The 22,120-nt window shown below is 47.2% G+C and overlaps 1 protein-coding gene across 1 annotated transcript in view; it reads right to left on the bottom strand.

The window, feature by feature from the left end:
* URI1 (URI1 prefoldin like chaperone) overlaps positions 1–22,120 on the bottom strand; it is a 226,586-nt gene that overhangs the window by 5,407 nt on the left and 199,059 nt on the right. The window contains exon 10 of the mRNA XM_063946044.1: positions 4,463–4,694. Coding sequence (XP_063802114.1) covers positions 4,463–4,694 — 232 coding nt within the window. The remainder of the gene's footprint in view (positions 1–4,462; positions 4,695–22,120) is intronic.

Below are 22,120 nucleotides of genomic sequence, written 5' to 3'. Positions count from 1 at the left end.
AACCTGCCGAAGGGAAGGGCCTCGTATGATGCCACCATCTTTCCCAGGACTCGAGTGCAGTGATGCACTGACACCTGTTTTGGTTTCAACAGGTTCCTGACCAGAGTCATCAGTACCTGGGCCTTCTCTATCTGAAGGTAAACCCATTTCTGGTTCGTATCCAGAATCATACCCAAGAAGGGCAGACGAGTCATAGGAACCAACTGTGACTTCAGGATATTGAGAATCCAGCCGTGTTGCTGTGACACCTTCAGCGAAAGTGACACGCTGTTCAACAACTGCTCTTTTGATCTCGCCCTTATTAGGAGATCGTCCAAGTATGGGATAATTGTGACTCCTTGCTTGCGTAGGAGTACCATCATTTCCGCCAATTACCCTGAAATTGGTAATGACAATACTGTACCGCAATTCTCAGGTACGCCTGATGGGGTGGATAAATGGGAACATGAAGGTATGCAGCCTTTATGTCCAGATACACCATAAAATCTCCCCCTTCCAGGCTGGCGATGATCGCTCTGAGCGATTCCATTTTTAATTTGAACCTTTTCAAGTATAGGTTCAGAGATTTTAATTTTAAAATAGGTCTGACCGAAACGTCCGGTTTCGGGACTACAGCCAAGGTTGAGTAATATCCCCTTCCTTGTTGCAGGAGGGGAACCTTGAGCACCACCTGTTGGAGATACAATGTGTGAATTGTATTTAATATTATCTCCCTTTCTGGGGGAGAAGCCGGTAGGTCCGATAAGGAAAACCGGCGAGGAGGCACCTCTTCGAATTCCAGCTCGTAACCCTGAGATTTATTGCACAGGGATCCACCTGTGAGTGAACTCAGATGTTGCTGAAGAGTCGAAGACGTGCCCCCACTGGGGCGGACTCCCTTAGCGGAGCTCCAGCGTCATGCGGTGGATGTAGTAGAGTCCGGGGAGGACTTCTGTTCCTGGGAACTAGTTGCGCCCTGTGCCCTTACCTCTGGTAAGAAAGGACGCTCCTCGTACTTTCTTGTTTTTCTGCGACCGAAAGGACTGCATTTGATAATGTCGTGCTTTCTTAGGCTGTGAGGGAATATAAGGCAAAACATCAGAATTACCAGCTATAGCTGTGGAGACCAGGTCCGAGAGCCCTTCTCCACACAATTCCTCAGCCTTGTAAGGTAAAACCTCCATATGCCTCTTTTAGTCGGCATCACCTGTCCATTGCATGTTCCACAGGACACGTCTAGCAGAAATCGACATAGCGTTGACTCTAGAACCCAGTAGACCAATGTCTCTTTGGGCATGTCTTATATATATATATATATATATATATATATATTTATAAGACAGCATCTTTTATTATAAATATATATATATATACATATATACAGTCCAGAATGACCCGGCACTCCTCACGCTCCCCAGCGTTGTTAGAAACTGCTCCCGTGCCTTTCCTCCTGTAACTGCGTCCCACTTACAACTGCTGGCAATGAGGACGGTACTTGAAGACTTTTTAAGAATGGTGAAAAAAACGTGCTATTTATTAAGAGTCTTAATAAATAGCACGTTTTTTTCACCATTCTTAAAAAGTCTTCAAGTGCCGTCCTCATTGCCAGCAGTTATATATATATATATATATATATCCAAGGGTCAATAACATGGTATCCTTATCTAGGGTGTCAATCTCCGCTGATAAGGTATCTGTCCACGCTGCTACAGCGCTATAAACCCATGCCGACACAATCGCCAGTCTGAGTAGTGTACCAGAATGTGTGTAAATGGACTTCAAAGTACTTTTACTGCATGCTATCTGCAGGATCCCTGAGGATAGCTATTAAGTCAGCGCTACCTTTTGGGTAAACGTGACAATGCCTTGTACACCCTAGGGGAAGATTACCATCGTATCCTGGCCCTAGCAGGGAAAGGATACGCCATGAGAATTCTTTTTGGGAATCTGCAGTCTCTTGTCTGGAGATTCCCGCTCTTTTTCTTCATGAGAGGGGGGGAATTTACCTCAGCTTTCTTCCCCTTAAACATGTGTACCCTTGTGTCAGGGACAGATCATCATAATCATCATCATCAGTGATATGCAAAACATCTTTTATAACAATAATCATATATTGAATACTTTTCTGCCAGTTTTGGCTGTAACTTTGCTTTATCGTAGTCGACACTGGAGTCAGACTCCGTGTCGATATCAGTGTCTATTATTTTGGATAGTGAGCGTTGTGAGACTCTGAAGGTCCCTGCGACATAGGGACAGACATGGGTAGATTCCCTGTCTGTTCTCTAATCTTTTGTGCAATAAATTTACCTTAGCACTTAATTCCACATATCCAGTCAGGTGTCGGCGTTGTCGACGGAGACACCACACACACACATTTGCTCCATCTCCTTCTTAGGAGAGCCTTTTACCTCAGACATGTCGACACATGCGTACCGACACACCACACACTCAGGGAACCCTCTTATCTGAAGACAGTTCCCCCACAAGGCCCTTTGGAGAGACAGAGAGAGAGTATGCCAGCACACACCCCAGCGCTATATGACCCAGGAAAAAAACACAGTAATTTAATGTTTTACCCAGTAGCGCTGTTATATATTATCTGCGCCGAATTATGTGCCCCCCCTCTTCTTTAAAACCCTCTTTTCTACCGTGGTATAAGCAGGGGAGAGTCCGGGGAGCTTCCTCTCAGCGGTGCTGTGGAGAAAAAATGGCGCTGGTGAGTGCTGAGGGAGAAGCCCCGCCCCCTCGACGGCGGGCTTCTGTCCCGCTCAAATATACTGTGCACTGGCGGGGGCTCTTTATATATACAGTGGTTAGCTGTATATATCCTATTTTGCCAGAAAAGAGGTTTACATGCTGCCCAGGGCGCCCCCCCCTGCGCCCTGCACCCTTACAGTGACTGCCGTGTGTGAGGTGTATGGGAGCAATGACGCACAGCTGCAGTGCTGTGCGTCACCTCAGTGAAGATCATGAAGTCTTCTGCCGCCTCTGAAGTCTTCTTTACTTCTCATACTCACCCGGCTTCTATCTTCCGGCTCTGCGGCTCCGGGACGAACTCCAGGGTGAGACCTGTGTTCTGACTCCCTCTGGAGCTAATGGTGTCCAGTAGCCTAAGAAGCAGAGCCTTGAAACTCACAGAAGTAGGTCTGCTTCTCTCCCCTCAATCCCTCGATGCAGGGAGTCTGTTGCCAGCAGTGCTCCCTGAACATAAAAAACCTAACAAATATACTTTCTGACAGGAAACTCAGGAGAGCTCCCTGTAATGCACCCAGTCTCCTCTGGGCACAGTAGTAAACTGGGGTCTGGAGGGGGGGCATGGAGGGAGGAGCCAGTGCACACCCAGATCTAGGGTCTTTCTTGGGGTGCCCGTGTCTCCTGCGGAGCCCGTCTGTCCCCATGGTCCTTACGGAGTCCCCAGCATCCTCTAGGACGTAAGAGAAATGTATCTATTATTACATCACTTGCACTGTCTGTGGCGCTGTACAAAGCGAGGGGAGGTTATTCAGAGAACATGTGAAAGTAACAGTATAATGAGATCTAGCAGTAGGCACTTGTAGCATAGATACACTGGAAGAAAAATGAAAAACGTAACGTGGTGACGGGACAGTGGAGGCTGGGTGTTCCGCCTTCCCACGCATATATTATAGTGTTCATTCTAGCACCCTGCACCTTTCAAATCCTGTGCAGTTCCTTGTTCCTGCCTGGGGTGCCGCTCCCTGCGCTGGTTCTTCACAGCACACACAGGTCTGTGGGGGTCACTCCAAGTTGATCGCTCGCTAGCAGTTTTTAGCAGCCGTGCAAACGCATTGTCGCCGCCCACTGGGGAGTGTATTTTCGCTTTACAGAAGTGCGAATGCATGCGCAGCAGAGCGCCTGCAAAATATTTTTGTGCAAAACAAGACCAGCCCTGTAGTTACTCTTTGTGTGCGTTGATTCTAACGATGGACGGACGGCTTTTGACGTCACACACCCACCCAGCGAACGCCCAGCCACGCCTGCGTTTTTCCTGCCACGGCTGCGTTTTTCGAAGCACTCCCTGAAAACAGTCAGTTGACACCCAGAAACGCCCACTTCATGTCAATCTTCCTGCGTTCGGCCATGCGACAGGAATGTTCCGTTAGACTCTCTGCAAACCCACGATGCTCATTGTACCTGTACGACGCGCCTGCGCATTGCGGTGCTTACGCACGCGCAGAAATGCAGATTTTTAGCCTGATCGCTGCGCTGCGAACAACGGCAGCTAGCGATCAACTCGGAATGACCCCCTGTATCACAGTACTAAGTAACAGATCAGTGTGCTAGAAGCACCACAGCAGAGAGCGACACCCCAGGCAGAAAAGAGGAACTGCACGGATTTTGAAAGGTGCAGGGTGCTAGAATGAACACTAATTATTATATAATGTAATGAGAACCTGACCTATAACGAATGGCCCGTACAGTGCAGTACGTACACATCACAGCTCCATGTAACGATGCGCCTCACCTCTAATGGTCCATACACTGGAGAAGGCTTTTTATGCGTCTGATCATCCTCGTCGCTGTGGTCGCTGAAGGCGCAGTCTTCAAAGCTAATGTTCCTCAGGAAACTTCTTCTCTCTTCCAACTCGTGGGAGCTGTTTTCGCTGGTGTCGCTACACATGCTGTTCTCGCGGCTCCGGGACTTCATAATGGATTTCCGTGGGATGTACTCTCCGTTTACCACGTCCACAAACACCCTACAGAGCAAAGAACGTCCTTCATGCTTGGTATGCGGGTGTTACATAAAGCATGCACTTCTAGCAGATTCCCAAAGAGACGAAATACCAGATCCCGGATCTACCCACAGGATGCCCTGGTGCCAGAGCAGGACAGCGGGTAGTCTGCATTCAAAGAGAACCCTCTGACACTTACATTCTATGCACCCACTGGCTCATTGTCCAGCACAGAAAATAATAATATATCATTGTCCCCCGATATAATATAATACACCCCCCCCCCCCCCCCCAGCTTGAAGACAGCTTTGTTGGCCCATATTCTTACAAACAGGCTCAATAAAAATCATATTATTAATATACTTTAAGAATTCAGCTCATGATTTTGTATTGTAAGAAAAAAAAAATTAAAAGTCCACAGGAAAACGTATAAACCCTTTAAAATAAATGTTTTCAATGAAAATTGAGGTGCCCACTTTATTTTCTAAATTACTACTTCTTGTTAGAAATGGAATAAAATAAGAAGCTCTTGTACAACTAATTTTTTTTTTTTTAAAGGAATATTTAGTCTCTTGGTTCCAGTCGAAGCAATCATAGGTCTAGACCGACCCGTGGCCAGTCACAGAAAGCGACCATGTAGTCAAAGCAGTACAACAGTTACAGGGCTAATATATATATATATATATATATATATATATATATATATATATATATATATCAGAGCAATCACACATCTAGACTAACCTGTAGCCAGTCACAGAACGAGACCAACATGCAGTCAAAGCAGTACAGGGATAGATAGATAGATAGATAGATAGATAGATAGATAGATAGATAGATAGATAGATAGATAGATAGATAGATAGATATCAGAGCAATCACACATTAAACATTAGCCAATTAAACCCTTCACACTCTTTCACTAATTTGTAGCCAGTCAGAACATGCACTGGTCTATAACCGGGTACACACTGATTATACGCTCCATGACCGATAACCATCAGTGTTTCCCCTTGAACTCCCAGCCGAACGAGGTAGTGCGTGCACAGGGCCTAATGCAGAGTTGATCGCAGAAGCAAATATATTACCAGTTCGGCAAGACCATGTGCAGTGCAGGTGGGGCAGATGTAACATGTGCAGAGAGAGTTAGATTTGGGTGGGGTGTGTTCAAACTAAAATCTAAACTGTAGTGTAAAAATAAAGCAGCCAATATTTACCCTGCACAGAAACAATATAACCCACCCAAATCTAACTCTCTCTGCACATGTTACATCTGCCCCACCTGCAGTGCACATGGTATTGCCCAACTACTAACAAATTTGCTGCTGTGATCAACTCTGAATTACCCCCACAGTGAACGATATCGTTCAGTGATGTCATCCTGCCTCCGTCTTGTACATGCATCGTCAACGACATAGTCAAAATTTACCAGCATGTACAGACGACAGAGGGCCTCGTTAACCACCCGCGTTAGCGTGCATAATTAACGAGATTGTGCGTACACACCGGGCGATAGTACAAGCAATATCACTCAAAAGGGTGAAAATGAGAACAACCTAGATAACTAGAATAATCACAATATTCACAGGACTAGACTATCCTGTAACAGATCACAGCACTCACAGGACTAGACTATCCTGTAACAGATCACAGCACTCACAGGGCTAGACTATCCTATAACAGATCACAGCACTCACAGGGCTAGACTATCCTGTAACAGATCACAGCACTCAAAGGGCTAGACTATCCTGTAACAGATCACAGCACTCACAGGGCTAGACTATCCTGTAACAGATCACAGCACTCATAGGGCTAGACTATCCTGTAACAGATCACAGCACTCATAGGGCTAGACTATCCTGTAACAGATCACGGCACTCACAGGGCTAGACTATCCTGTAACAGATCACAGCACTCATAGGGCTAGACTATCCTGTAACAGATCACAGCACTCACAGGGCTAGACTATCCTGTAACAGATCACAGCACTCACAGGGCTAGACTATCCTGTAACAGATCACAGCACTCATAGGGCTAGACTATCCTGTAACAGATCACAGCACTCACAGGACTAGACTATCCTGTAACAGATCACAGCACTCACAGGGCTAGACTATCCTGTAACAGATCACAGCACTCATAGGGCTAGACTATCCTGTAACAGATCACAGCACTCACAGGGCTAGACTACATAGCCAATCACAGCACTCACAGGGCTAGACTATCCTGTAACAGATCACAGCACTCATAGGGCTAGACTATCCTGTAACAGATCACAGCACTCACAGGGCTAGACTACATAGCCAATCACAGCACTCACAGGACTAGACTATCCTGTAACAGATCACAGCACTCACAGGACTAGACTATCCTGTAACAGATCACAGCACTCACAGGACTAGACTATCCTGTAACAGATCACAGCACTCACAGGACTAGACTATCCTGTAACAGATCACAGCACTCACAGGACTAGACTATCCTGTAACAGATCACAGCACTCACAGGGCTAGACTATCCTGTAACAGATCACAGCACTCACATGGCTAGACTATCCTGTAACAGATCACAGCACTCATAGGGCTAGACTATCCTGTAACAGATCACAGCACTCACAGGGCTAGACTACATAGCCAATCACAGCACTCACAGGGCTAGACTACATAGCCAATCACAGCACTCACAGGGCTAGACTATCCTGTAACAGATCACAGCACTCACAGGGCTAGACTATCCTGTAACAGATCACAGCACTCACAGGGCTAGACTATCCTGTAACAGATCACAGCACTCACAGGGCTAGACTACATAGCCAATCACAGCACTCACAGGACTAGACTATCCTGTAACAGATCACAGCACTCACAGGACTAGACTATCCTGTAACAGATCACAGCACTCACAGGACTAGACTATCCTGTAACAGATCACAGCACTCACAGGGCTAGACTATCCTGTAACAGATCACAGCACTCACAGGACTAGACTATCCTGTAACAGATCACAGCACTCACAGGACTAGACTATCCTGTAACAGATCACAGCACTCACAGGGCTAGACTATCCTGTAACAGATCACAGCACTCATAGGGCTAGACTATCCTGTAACAGATCACAACACTCACAGGGCTAGACTATCCTGTAACAGATCACAGCACTCATAGGGCTAGACTATCCTGTAACAGATCACAGCACTCACAGGGCTAGACTATCCTGTAACAGATCACAACACTCACAGGGCTAGACTATCCTGTAACAGATCACAGCACTCACAGGGCTAGACTATCCTGTAATAGATCACAGCACTCACAGGGCTAGACTACATAGCCAATCACAGCACTCACAGGGCTAGACTATCCTGTAACAGATCACAGCACTCATAGGGCTAGACTATCCTGTAACAGATCACAGCACTCACAGGGCTAGACTACATAGCCAATCACAGCACTCACTGGGCTAGACTATCCTGTAACAGATCACAGCACTCATAGGGCTAGACTATCCTGTAACAGATCACAGCACTCACAGGACTAGACTATCCTGTAACAGATCACAGCACTCACAGGGCTAGACTATCCTGTAACAGATCACAGCACTCACAGGGCTAGACTACATAGCCAATCACAGCACTCACTGGGCTAGACTATCCTGTAACAGATCACAACACTCACAGGGCTAGACTATCCTGTAACAGATCACAGCACTCATAGGGCTAGACTATCCTGTAACAGATCACAGCACTCACAGGGCTAGACTATCCTGCAACAGATCACAGCACTCACAGGACTAGACTATCCTGTAACAGATCACATCACTCTCTGGGCTAGACTATCCTGTAACAGATCACAGCACTCACAGGACTAGACTATCCTGTAACAGATCACAGCACTCACAGGACTAGACTATCCTGTAACAGATCACAGCACTCACAGGACTAGACTATCCTGTAACAGATCACAGCACTCACAGGGGTAGACTATCCTGTAACAGATCACAGCACTCACAGGGCTAGACTATCCTGTAACAGATCACAGCACTCACAGGGGTAGACTATCCTGTAACAGATCACAACACTCACAGGGCTAGACTATCCTGTAACAGATCACAGCACTCACTGGGCTAGACTATCCTGTAACAGATCACAGCACTCACAGGGGTAGACTATCCTGTAACAGATCACAGCACTCACAGGACTAGACTATCCTGTAACAGATCACAGCACTCACAGGACTAGACTATCCTGTAACAGATCACAGCACTCACTGGGCTAGACTATCCTGTAACAGATCACAGCACTCACAGGGCTAGACTATCCTGTAACAGATCACAGCACTCACAGGACTAGACTATCCTGTAACAGATCACAGCACTCACAGGACTAGACTATCCTGTAACAGATCACAGCACTCACTGGGCTAGACTATCCTGTAACAGATCACAGCACTCACAGGGGTAGACTATCCTGTAACAGATCACAGCACTCACAGGGCTAGACTATCCTGTAACAGATCACAGCACTCACAGGACTAGACTATCCTGTAACAGATCACAGCACTCACAGGACTAGACTATCCTGTAACAGATCACAGCACTCACAGGACTAGACTATCCTGTAACAGATCACAGCACTCACAGGACTAGACTATCCTGTAACAGATCACAGCACTCACAGGGCTAGACTACGTAGCCAATCACAGCACTCACTGGGCTAGACTATCCTGTAACAGATCACAGCACTCATAGGGCTAGACTATCCTGTAACAGATCACAGCACTCACAGGACTAGACTATCCTGTAACAGATCACAGCACTCACAGGGCTAGACTATCCTGTAGCAGATCACAGCACTCTCTGGGCTAGACTATCCTGTAACAGATCACAGCACTCACAGGGCTAGACTATCCTGTAACAGATCACAGCACTCACAGGACTAGACTATCCTGTAACAGATCACAGCACTCACAGGGCTAGACTATCCTGTAACAGATCACAGCACTCACAGGGCTAGACTATCCTGTAACAGATCACATCACTCTCTGGGCTAGACTATCCTGTAACAGATCACAGCACTCACAGGGCTAGACTATCCTGTAACAGATCACAGCACTCACAGGGGTAGACTATCCTGTAACAGATCACAGCACTCACAGGGCTAGACTATCCTGTAACAGATCACAGCACTCACAGGGGTAGACTATCCTGTAACAGATCACAACACTCACAGGGCTAGACTATCCTGTAACAGATCACAGCACTCACAGGGCTAGACTATCCTGTAACAGATCACATCACTCTCTGGGCTAGACTATCCTGTAACAGATCACAGCACTCACAGGACTAGACTATCCTGTAACAGATCACAGCACTCACAGGGCTAGGCTATCCTGTAGCAAATCACAGCACTCACAGGGGTAGACTATCCTGTAACAGATCACAGCACTCACTGGGCTAGGCTATCCTGTAGCAAATCACAGCACTCACAGGACTAGACTATCCTGTAACAGATCACAGCACTCACAGGGCTAGACTACATAGCCAATCACAGCACTCACTGGGCTAGACTATCCTGTAACAGATCACAGCACTCATAGGGCTAGACTATCCTGTAACAGATCACAGCACTCGACTATCCTGTAACAGATCACAGCACTCACAGGGCTAGACTATCCTGTAGCAGATCACAGCACTCTCTGGGCTAGACTATCCTGTAACAGATCACAGCACTCACAGGGCTAGACTATCCTGTAACAGATCACAGCACTCATAGGGCTAGACTATCCTGTAACAGATCACAGCACTCACAGGACTAGACTATCCTTTAACAGATCACAGCACTCACAGGGCTAGACTATCCTGTAACAGATCACAGCACTCACAGGGCTAGACTACATAGCCAATCACAGCACTCACTGGGCTAGACTATCCTGTAACAGATCACAACACTCACAGGGCTAGACTATCCTGTAACAGATCACAGCACTCATAGGGCTAGACTATCCTGTAACAGATCACAGCACTCACAGGGCTAGACTATCCTGCAACAGATCACAGCACTCACAGGACTAGACTATCCTGTAACAGATCACATCACTCTCTGGGCTAGACTATCCTGTAACAGATCACAGCACTCACAGGACTAGACTATCCTGTAACAGATCACAGCACTCACAGGACTAGACTATCCTGTAACAGATCACAGCACTCACAGGACTAGACTATCCTGTAACAGATCACAGCACTCACAGGACTAGACTATCCTGTAACAGATCACAGCACTCACAGGGCTAGACTATCCTGTAACAGATCACAGCACTCACAGGACTAGACTATCCTGTAACAGATCACAGCACTCATAGGACTACACTATCCTGTAACAGATCACAGCACTCACAGGACTAGACTATCCTGTAACAGATCACAACACTCACAGGGCTAGACTATCCTGTAACAGATCACAGCACTCATAGGGCTAGACTATCCTGTAACAGATCACAGCACTCACAGGGCTAGACTATCCTGTAACAGATCACAACACTCACAGGGCTAGACTATCCTGTAACAGATCACAGCACTCACAGGGCTAGACTATCCTGTAACAGATCACAGCACTCACAGGGCTAGACTACATAGCCAATCACAGCACTCACAGGGCTAGACTATCCTGTAACAGATCACAGCACTCATAGGGCTAGACTATCCTGTAACAGATCACAGCACTCACAGGGCTAGACTACATAGCCAATCACAGCACTCACTGGGCTAGACTATCCTGTAACAGATCACAGCACTCACAGGACTAGACTATCCTGTAACAGATCACAGCACTCACAGAGCTAGACTATCCTGTAACAGATCACAGCACTCACAGGGCTAGACTACATAGCCAATCACAGCACTCACTGGGCTAGACTATCCTGTAACAGATCACAACACTCACAGGGCTAGACTATCCTGTAACAGATCACAGCACTCACATGGCTAGACTATCCTGTAACAGATCACAGCACTCATAGGGCTAGACTATCCTGTAACAGATCACAGCACTCACAGGACTAGACTATCCTGCAACAGATCACAGCACTCACAGGACTAGACTATCCTGTAACAGATCACATCACTCTCTGGGCTAGACTATCCTGTAACAGATCACAGCACTCACAGGACTAGACTATCCTGTAACAGATCACAGGACTAGACTATCCTGTAACAGATCACAGCACTCACAGGACTAGACTATCCTGTAACAGATCACAGCACTCACAGGGGTAGACTATCCTGTAACAGATCACAACACTCACAGGGCTAGACTATCCTGTAACAGATCACAGCACTCACTGGGCTAGACTATCCTGTAACAGATCACAGCACTCACAGGGGTAGACTATCCTGTAACAGATCACAGCACTCACAGGACTAGACTATCCTGTAACAGATCACAGCACTCACAGGACTAGACTATCCTGTAACAGATCACAGCACTCACTGGGCTAGACTATCCTGTAACAGATCACAGCACTCACAGGGCTAGACTATCCTGTAACAGATCACAGCACTCACAGGACTAGACTATCCTGTAACAGATCACAGCACTCACAGGACTAGACTATCCTGTAACAGATCACAGCACTCACTGGGCTAGACTATCCTGTAACAGATCACAGCACTCACAGGGGTAGACTATCCTGTAACAGATCACAGCACTCACAGGGCTAGACTATCCTGTAACAGATCACAGCACTCACAGGACTAGACTATCCTGTAACAGATCACAGCACTCACAGGACTAGACTATCCTGTAACAGATCACAGCACTCACAGGACTAGACTATCCTGTAACAGATCACAGCACTCACAGGGCTAGACTACATAGCCAATCACAGCACTCACTGGGGTAGACTATCCTGTAACAGATCACAGCACTCATAGGGCTAGACTATCCTGTAACAGATCACAGCACTCACAGGACTAGACTATCCTGTAACAGATCACAGCACTCACATGGCTAGACTATCCTGTAGCAGATCACAGCACTCTCTGGGCTAGACTATCCTGTAACAGATCACAGCACTCACAGGGCTAGACTATCCTGTAACAGATCACAGCACTCAGGACTAGACTATCCTGTAACAGATCACAGCACTCACAGGGCTAGACTATCCTGTAACAGATCACAGCACTCACAGGGCTAGACTATCCTTTAACAGATCACATCACTCTCTGGGCTAGACTATCCTGTAACAGATCACAGCACTCACAGGGCTAGACTATCCTGTAACAGATCACAGCACTCACAGGGGTAGACTATCCTGTAACAGATCACAGCACTCACAGGGCTAGACTATCCTGTAACAGATCACAGCACTCACAGGGGTAGACTATCCTGTAACAGATCACAACACTCACAGGGCTAGACTATCCTGTAACAGATCACAGCACTCACAGGGCTAGACTATCCTGTAACAGATCACATCACTCTCTGGGCTAGACTATCCTGTAACAGATCACAGCACTCACAGGACTAGACTATCCTGTAACAGATCACAGCACTCACAGGGCTAGGCTATCCTGTAGCAAATCACAGCACTCACAGGGGTAGACTATCCTGTAACAGATCACAGCACTCACTGGGCTAGGCTATCCTGTAGCAAATCACAGCACTCACAGGACTAGACTATCCTGTAACAGATCACAACACTCACAGGGCTAGACTATCCTGTAACAGATCACAGCACTCACAGGGCTAGACTACATAGCCAATCACAGCACTCACTGGGCTAGACTATCCTGTAACAGATCACAGCACTCACAGGGGTAGACTACATAGCAAATCACAGCACTCACAGGACTAGACTATCCTGTAGCAAATCACAGCACTCACAGGACTAGTCTATCCTGTAACAGATCACAGCACTCACAGGGCTAGACTATCCTGTAACAGATCACAGCACTCACAGGGCTAGACTATCCTGTAACAGATCACAGCACTCACAGGGCTAGACTATCCTGTAACAGATCACAGCACTCACAGGGCTAGACTATCCTGTAACAGATCACAGCACTCACAGGACTAGACCATCCTGTAACAGATCACAGCACTCACAGGACTAGACTATCCTGTAACAGATCACAGCACTCACAGGGCTAGACTATCCTGTAACAGATCACAGCACTCACAGGGCTAGACTATCCTGTAACAGATCACATCACTCTCTGGGCTAGACTATCCTGTAACAGATCACAGCACTCACTGGGCTAGGCTATCCTGTAGCAAATCACAGGACTAGACTATCCTGTAACAGATCACAACACTCACAGGGCTAGACTATCCTGTAACAGATCACAGCACTCACAGGGCTAGACTACATAGCCAACCACAGCACTCACAGGGCTAGACTATCCTGTAACAGATCACAGCACTCACAGGGGTAGACTATCCTGTAACAGATCACAACACTCACAGGGCTAGACTATCCTGTAACAGATCACATCACTCTCTGGGCTAGACTATCCTGTAACAGATCACATCACTCTCTGGGCTAGACTATCCTGTAACAGATCACAGCACTCACAGGACTAGACTATCCTGTAACAGATCACAGCACTCACAGGGCTAGGCTATCCTGTAGCAAATCACAGCACTCACAGGGGTAGACTATCCTGTAACAGATCACAGCACTCACTGGGCTAGGCTATCCTGTAGCAAATCACAGCACTCACAGGACTAGACTATCCTGTAACAGATCACAACACTCACAGGGCTAGACTATCCTGTAACAGATCACAGCACTCACAGGGCTAGACTACATAGCCAATCACAGCACTCACTGGGCTAGACTATCCTGTAACAGATCACAGCACTCACAGGGGTAGACTACATAGCAAATCACAGCACTCACAGGACTAGACTATCCTGTAGCAAATCACAGCACTCACAGGACTAGTCTATCCTGTAACAGATCACAGCACTCACAGGGCTAGACTATCCTGTAACAGATCACAGCACTCACAGGGCTAGACTATCCTGTAACAGATCACAGCACTCACAGGGCTAGACTATCCTGTAACAGATCACAGCACTCACAGGGCTAGACTATCCTGTAACAGATCACAGCACTCACAGGACTAGACCATCCTGTAACAGATCACAGCACTCACAGGACTAGACTATCCTGTAACAGATCACAGCACTCACAGGGCTAGACTATCCTGTAACAGATCACAGCACTCACAGGGCTAGACTATCCTGTAACAGATCACATCACTCTCTGGGCTAGACTATCCTGTAACAGATCACAGCACTCACTGGGCTAGGCTATCCTGTAGCAAATCACAGCACTCACAGGACTAGACTATCCTGTAACAGATCACAACACTCACAGGGCTAGACTATCCTGTAACAGATCACAGCACTCACAGGGCTAGACTACATAGCCAACCACAGCACTCACAGGGCTAGACTATCCTGTAACAGATCACAGCACTCACAGGGGTAGACTATCCTGTAACAGATCACAACACTCACAGGGCTAGACTATCCTGCAACAGATCACAGCACTCACAGGACTAGACTATCCTGTAACAGATCACATCACTCTCTGGGCTAGACTATCCTGTAACAGATCACAGCACTCACAGGACTAGACTATCCTGTAACAGATCACAGCACTCACAGGACTAGACTATCCTGTAACAGATCACAGCACTCACAGGACTAGACTATCCTGTAACAGATCACAGCACTCACAGGACTAGACTATCCTGTAACAGATCACAGCACTCACAGGGCTAGACTATCCTGTAACAGATCACAGCACTCACAGTACTAGACTATCCTGTAACAGATCACAGCACTCACAGGACTACACTATCCTGTAACAGATCACAGCACTCACAGGACTAGACTATCCTGTAACAGATCACAACACTCACAGGGCTAGACTATCCTGTAACAGATCACAGCACTCATAGGGCTAGACTATCCTGTAACAGATCACAGCACTCACAGGGCTAGACTATCCTGTAACAGATCACAACACTCACAGGGCTAGACTATCCTGTAACAGATCACAGCACTCACAGGGCTAGACTATCCTGTAACAGATCACAGCACTCACAGGGCTAGACTACATAGCCAATCACAGCACTCACAGGGCTAGACTATCCTGTAACAGATCACAGCACTCATAGGGCTAGACTATCCTGTAACAGATCACAGCACTCACAGGGCTAGACTATCCTGTAACAGATCACAGCACTCATAGGGCTAGACTATCCTGTAACAGATCACAGCACTCACAGGACTAGACTATCCTGTAACAGATCACAGCACTCACAGGGCTAGACTATCCTGTAACAGATCACAGCACTCACAGGGCTAGACTATCCTTTAACAGATCACATCACTCTCTGGGCTAGACTATCCTGTAACAGATCACAGCACTCACAGGGCTAGACTATCCTGTAACAGATCACAGCACTCACAGGGGTAGACTATCCTGTAACAGATCACAGCACTCACAGGGCTAGACTATCCTGTAACAGATCACAGCACTCACAGGGGTAGACTATCCTGTAACAGATCACAACACTCACAGGGCTAGACTATCCTGTAACAGATCACAGCACTCACAGGGCTAGACTATCCTGTAACAGATCACATCACTCTCTGGGCTAGACTATCCTGTAACAGATCACAGCACTCACAGGACTAGACTATCCTGTAACAGATCACAGCACTCACAGGGCTAGGCTATCCTGTAGCAAATCACAGCACTCACAGGGGTAGACTATCCTGTAACAGATCACAGCACTCACTGGGCTAGGCTATCCTGTAGCAAATCACAGCACTCACAGGACTAGACTATCCTGTAACAGATCACAACACTCACAGGGCTAGACTATCCTGTAACAGATCACAGCACTCACAGGGCTAGACTACATAGCCAATCACAGCACTCACTGGGCTAGACTATCCTGTAACAGATCACAGCACTCACAGGGGTAGACTACATAGCAAATCACAGCACTCACAGGACTAGACTATCCTGTAGCAAATCACAGCACTCACAGGACTAGTCTATCCTGTAACAGATCACAGCACTCACAGGGCTAGACTATCCTGTAACAGATCACAGCACTCACAGGGCTAGACTATCCTGTAACAGATCACAGCACTCACAGGGCTAGACTATCCTGTAACAGATCACAGCACTCACAGGGCTAGACTATCCTGTAACAGATCACAGCACTCACAGGACTAGACCATCCTGTAACAGATCACAGCACTCACAGGACTAGACTATCCTGTAACAGATCACAGCACTCACAGGGCTAGACTATCCTGTAACAGATCACAGCACTCACAGGGCTAGACTACATAGCCAATCACAGCACTCACAGGGCTAGACTATCCTGTAACAGATCACAGCACTCATAGGGCTAGACTATCCTGTAACAGATCACAGCACTCACAGGGCTAGACTATCCTGTAACAGATCACAGCACTCATAGGGCTAGACTATCCTGTAACAGATCACAGCACTCACAGGACTAGACTATCCTGTAACAGATCACAGCACTCACAGGGCTAGACTATCCTGTAACAGATCACAGCACTCACAGGGCTAGACTATCCTTTAACAGATCACATCACTCTCTGGGCTAGACTATCCTGTAACAGATCACAGCACTCACAGGGCTAGACTATCCTGTAACAGATCACAGCACTCACAGGGGTAGACTATCCTGTAACAGATCACAGCACTCACAGGGCTAGACTATCCTGTAACAGATCACAGCACTCACAGGGGTAGACTATCCTGTAACAGATCACAACACTCACAGGGCTAGACTATCCTGTAACAGATCACAGCACTCACAGGGCTAGACTATCCTGTAACAGATCACATCACTCTCTGGGCTAGACTATCCTGTAACAGATCACAGCACTCACAGGACTAGACTATCCTGTAACAGATCACAGCACTCACAGGGCTAGGCTATCCTGTAGCAAATCACAGCACTCACAGGGGTAGACTATCCTGTAACAGATCACAGCACTCACTGGGCTAGGCTATCCTGTAGCAAATCACAGCACTCACAGGACTAGACTATCCTGTAACAGATCACAACACTCACAGGGCTAGACTATCCTGTAACAGATCACAGCACTCACAGGGCTAGACTACATAGCCAATCACAGCACTCACTGGGCTAGACTATCCTGTAACAGATCACAGCACTCACAGGGGTAGACTACATAGCAAATCACAGCACTCACAGGACTAGACTATCCTGTAGCAAATCACAGCACTCACAGGACTAGTCTATCCTGTAACAGATCACAGCACTCACAGGGCTAGACTATCCTGTAACAGATCACAGCACTCACAGGGCTAGACTATCCTGTAACAGATCACAGCACTCACAGGGCTAGACTATCCTGTAACAGATCACAGCACTCACAGGGCTAGACTATCCTGTAACAGATCACAGCACTCACAGGACTAGACCATCCTGTAACAGATCACAGCACTCACAGGACTAGACTATCCTGTAACAGATCACAGCACTCACAGGGCTAGACTATCCTGTAACAGATCACAGCACTCACAGGGCTAGACTATCCTGTAACAGATCACATCACTCTCTGGGCTAGACTATCCTGTAACAGATCACAGCACTCACTGGGCTAGGCTATCCTGTAGCAAATCACAGGACTAGACTATCCTGTAACAGATCACAACACTCACAGGGCTAGACTATCCTGTAACAGATCACAGCACTCACAGGGCTAGACTACATAGCCAACCACAGCACTCACAGGGCTAGACTATCCTGTAACAGATCACAGCACTCACAGGGGTAGACTATCCTGTAACAGATCACAACACTCACAGGGCTAGACTATCCTGTAACAGATCACATCACTCTCTGGGCTAGACTATCCTGTAACAGATCACATCACTCTCTGGGCTAGACTATCCTGTAACAGATCACAGCACTCACAGGACTAGACTATCCTGTAACAGATCACAGCACTCACAGGGCTAGGCTATCCTGTAGCAAATCACAGCACTCACAGGGGTAGACTATCCTGTAACAGATCACAGCACTCACTGGGCTAGGCTATCCTGTAGCAAATCACAGCACTCACAGGACTAGACTATCCTGTAACAGATCACAACACTCACAGGGCTAGACTATCCTGTAACAGATCACAGCACTCACAGGGCTAGACTACATAGCCAATCACAGCACTCACTGGGCTAGACTATCCTGTAACAGATCACAGCACTCACAGGGGTAGACTACATAGCAAATCACAGCACTCACAGGACTAGACTATCCTGTAGCAAATCACAGCACTCACAGGACTAGTCTATCCTGTAACAGATCACAGCACTCACAGGGCTAGACTATCCTGTAACAGATCACAGCACTCACAGGGCTAGACTATCCTGTAACAGATCACAGCACTCACAGGGCTAGACTATCCTGTAACAGATCACAGCACTCACAGGGCTAGACTATCCTGTAACAGATCACAGCACTCACAGGACTAGACCATCCTGTAACAGATCACAGCACTCACAGGACTAGACTATCCTGTAACAGATCACAGCACTCACAGGGCTAGACTATCCTGTAACAGATCACAGCACTCACAGGGCTAGACTATCCTGTAACAGATCACATCACTCTCTGGGCTAGACTATCCTGTAACAGATCACAGCACTCACTGGGCTAGGCTATCCTGTAGCAAATCACAGCACTCACAGGACTAGACTATCCTGTAACAGATCACAACACTCACAGGGCTAGACTATCCTGTAACAGATCACAGCACTCACAGGGCTAGACTACATAGCCAACCACAGCACTCACAGGGCTAGACTATCCTGTAACAGATCACAGCACTCACAGGGGTAGACTATCCTGTAACAGATCACAACACTCACAGGGCTAGACTATCCTGCAACAGATCACAGCACTCACAGGACTAGACTATCCTGTAACAGATCACATCACTCTCTGGGCTAGACTATCCTGTAACAGATCACAGCACTCACAGGACTAGACTATCCTGTAACAGATCACAGCACTCACAGGACTAGACTATCCTGTAACAGATCACAGCACTCACAGGACTAGACTATCCTGTAACAGATCACAGCACTCACAGGACTAGACTATCCTGTAACAGATCACAGCACTCACAGGGCTAGACTATCCTGTAACAGATCACAGCACTCACAGTACTAGACTATCCTGTAACAGATCACAGCACTCACAGGACTACACTATCCTGTAACAGATCACAGCACTCACAGGACTAGACTATCCTGTAACAGATCACAACACTCACAGGGCTAGACTATCCTGTAACAGATCACAGCACTCATAGGGCTAGACTATCCTGTAACAGATCACAGCACTCACAGGGCTAGACTATCCTGTAACAGATCACAACACTCACAGGGCTAGACTATCCTGTAACAGATCACAGCACTCACAGGGCTAGACTATCCTGTAACAGATCACAGCACTCACAGGGCTAGACTACATAGCCAATCACAGCACTCACAGGGCTAGACTATCCTGTAACAGATCACAGCACTCATAGGGCTAGACTATCCTGTAACAGATCACAGCACTCACAGGGCTAGACTACATAGCCAATCACAGCACTCACTGGGCTAGACTATCCTGTAACAGATCACAGCACTCACAGGACTAGACTATCCTGTAACAGATCACAGCACTCACAGGGCTAGACTATCCTGTAACAGATCACAGCACTCACAGGGCTAGACTACATAGCCAATCACAGCACTCACTGGGCTAGACTATCCTGTAACAGATCACAACACTCACATGGCTAGACTATCCTGTAACAGATCACAGCACTCATAGGGCTAGACTATCCTGTAACAGATCACAGCACTCACAGGGCTAGACTATCCTGCAACAGATCACAGCACTCACAGGACTAGACTATCCTGTAACAGATCACATCACTGTCTGGGCTAGACTATCCTGTAACAGATCACAGCACTCACAGGACTAGACTATCCTGTAACAGATCACAGCACTCACAGGACTAGACTATCCTGTAACAGATCACAGCACTCACAGGACTAGACTATCCTGTAACAGATCACAGCACTCACAGGGGTAGACTATCCTGTAACAGATCACAGCACTCACAGGGGTAGACTATCATGTAACAGATCACAACACTCACAGGGCTAGACTATCCTGTAACAGATCACAGCACTCACTGGGCTAGACTATCCTGTAACAGATCACAGCACTCACAGGGGTAGACTATCCTGTAACAGATCACAGCACTCACAGGACTAGACTATCCTGTAACAGATCACAGCACTCACAGGACTAGACTATCCTGTAACAGATCACAGCACTCACTGGGCTAGACTATCCTGTAACAGATCACAGCACTCACAGGGCTAGACTATCCTGTAACAGATCACAGCACTCACAGGACTAGACTATCCTGTAACAGATCACAGCACTCACAGGACTAGACTATCCTGTAACAGATCACAGCACTCACTGGGCTAGACTATCCTGTAACAGATCACAGCACTCACAGGGGTAGACTATCCTGTAACAGATCACAGCACTCACAGGGCTAGACTATCCTGTAACAGATCACAGCACTCACAGGACTAGACTATCCTGTAACAGATCACAGCACTCACAGGACTAGACTATCCTGTAACAGATCACAGCACTCACAGGACTAGACTATCCTGTAACAGATCACAGCACTCACAGGGCTAGACTACATAGCCAATCACAGCACTCACTGGGGTAGACTATCCTGTAACAGATCACAGCACTCATAGGGCTAGACTATCCTGTAACAGATCACAGCACTCACAGGACTAGACTATCCTGTAACAGATCACAGCACTCACATGGCTAGACTATCCTGTAGCAGATCACAGCACTCTCTGGGCTAGACTATCCTGTAACAGATCACAGCACTCACAGGGCTAGACTATCCTGTAACAGATCACAGCACTCACAGGACTAGACTATCCTGTAACAGATCACAGCACTCACAGGGCTAGACTATCCTGTAACAGATCACAGCACTCACAGGGCTAGACTATCCTTTAACAGATCACATCACTCTCTGGGCTAGACTATCCTGTAACAGATCACAGCACTCACTGGGCTAGACTATCCTGTAACAGATCACAGCACTCACAGGGGTAGACTATCCTGTAACAGATCACAGCACTCACAGGGCTAGACTATCCTGTAACAGATCACAGCACTCACAGGGGTAGACTATCCTGTAACAGATCACAACACTCACAGGGCTAGACTATCCTGTAACAGATCACAGCACTCACAGGGCTAGACTATCCTGTAACAGATCACATCACTCTCTGGGCTAGACTATCCTGTAACAG

This window comes from Pseudophryne corroboree, chromosome 11 (assembly GCF_028390025.1).
Source record: "Pseudophryne corroboree isolate aPseCor3 chromosome 11, aPseCor3.hap2, whole genome shotgun sequence".
Lineage (NCBI taxonomy): Eukaryota > Metazoa > Chordata > Amphibia > Anura > Myobatrachidae > Pseudophryne > Pseudophryne corroboree.
This window is presented reverse-complemented; position numbering and strand designations above follow the sequence as displayed.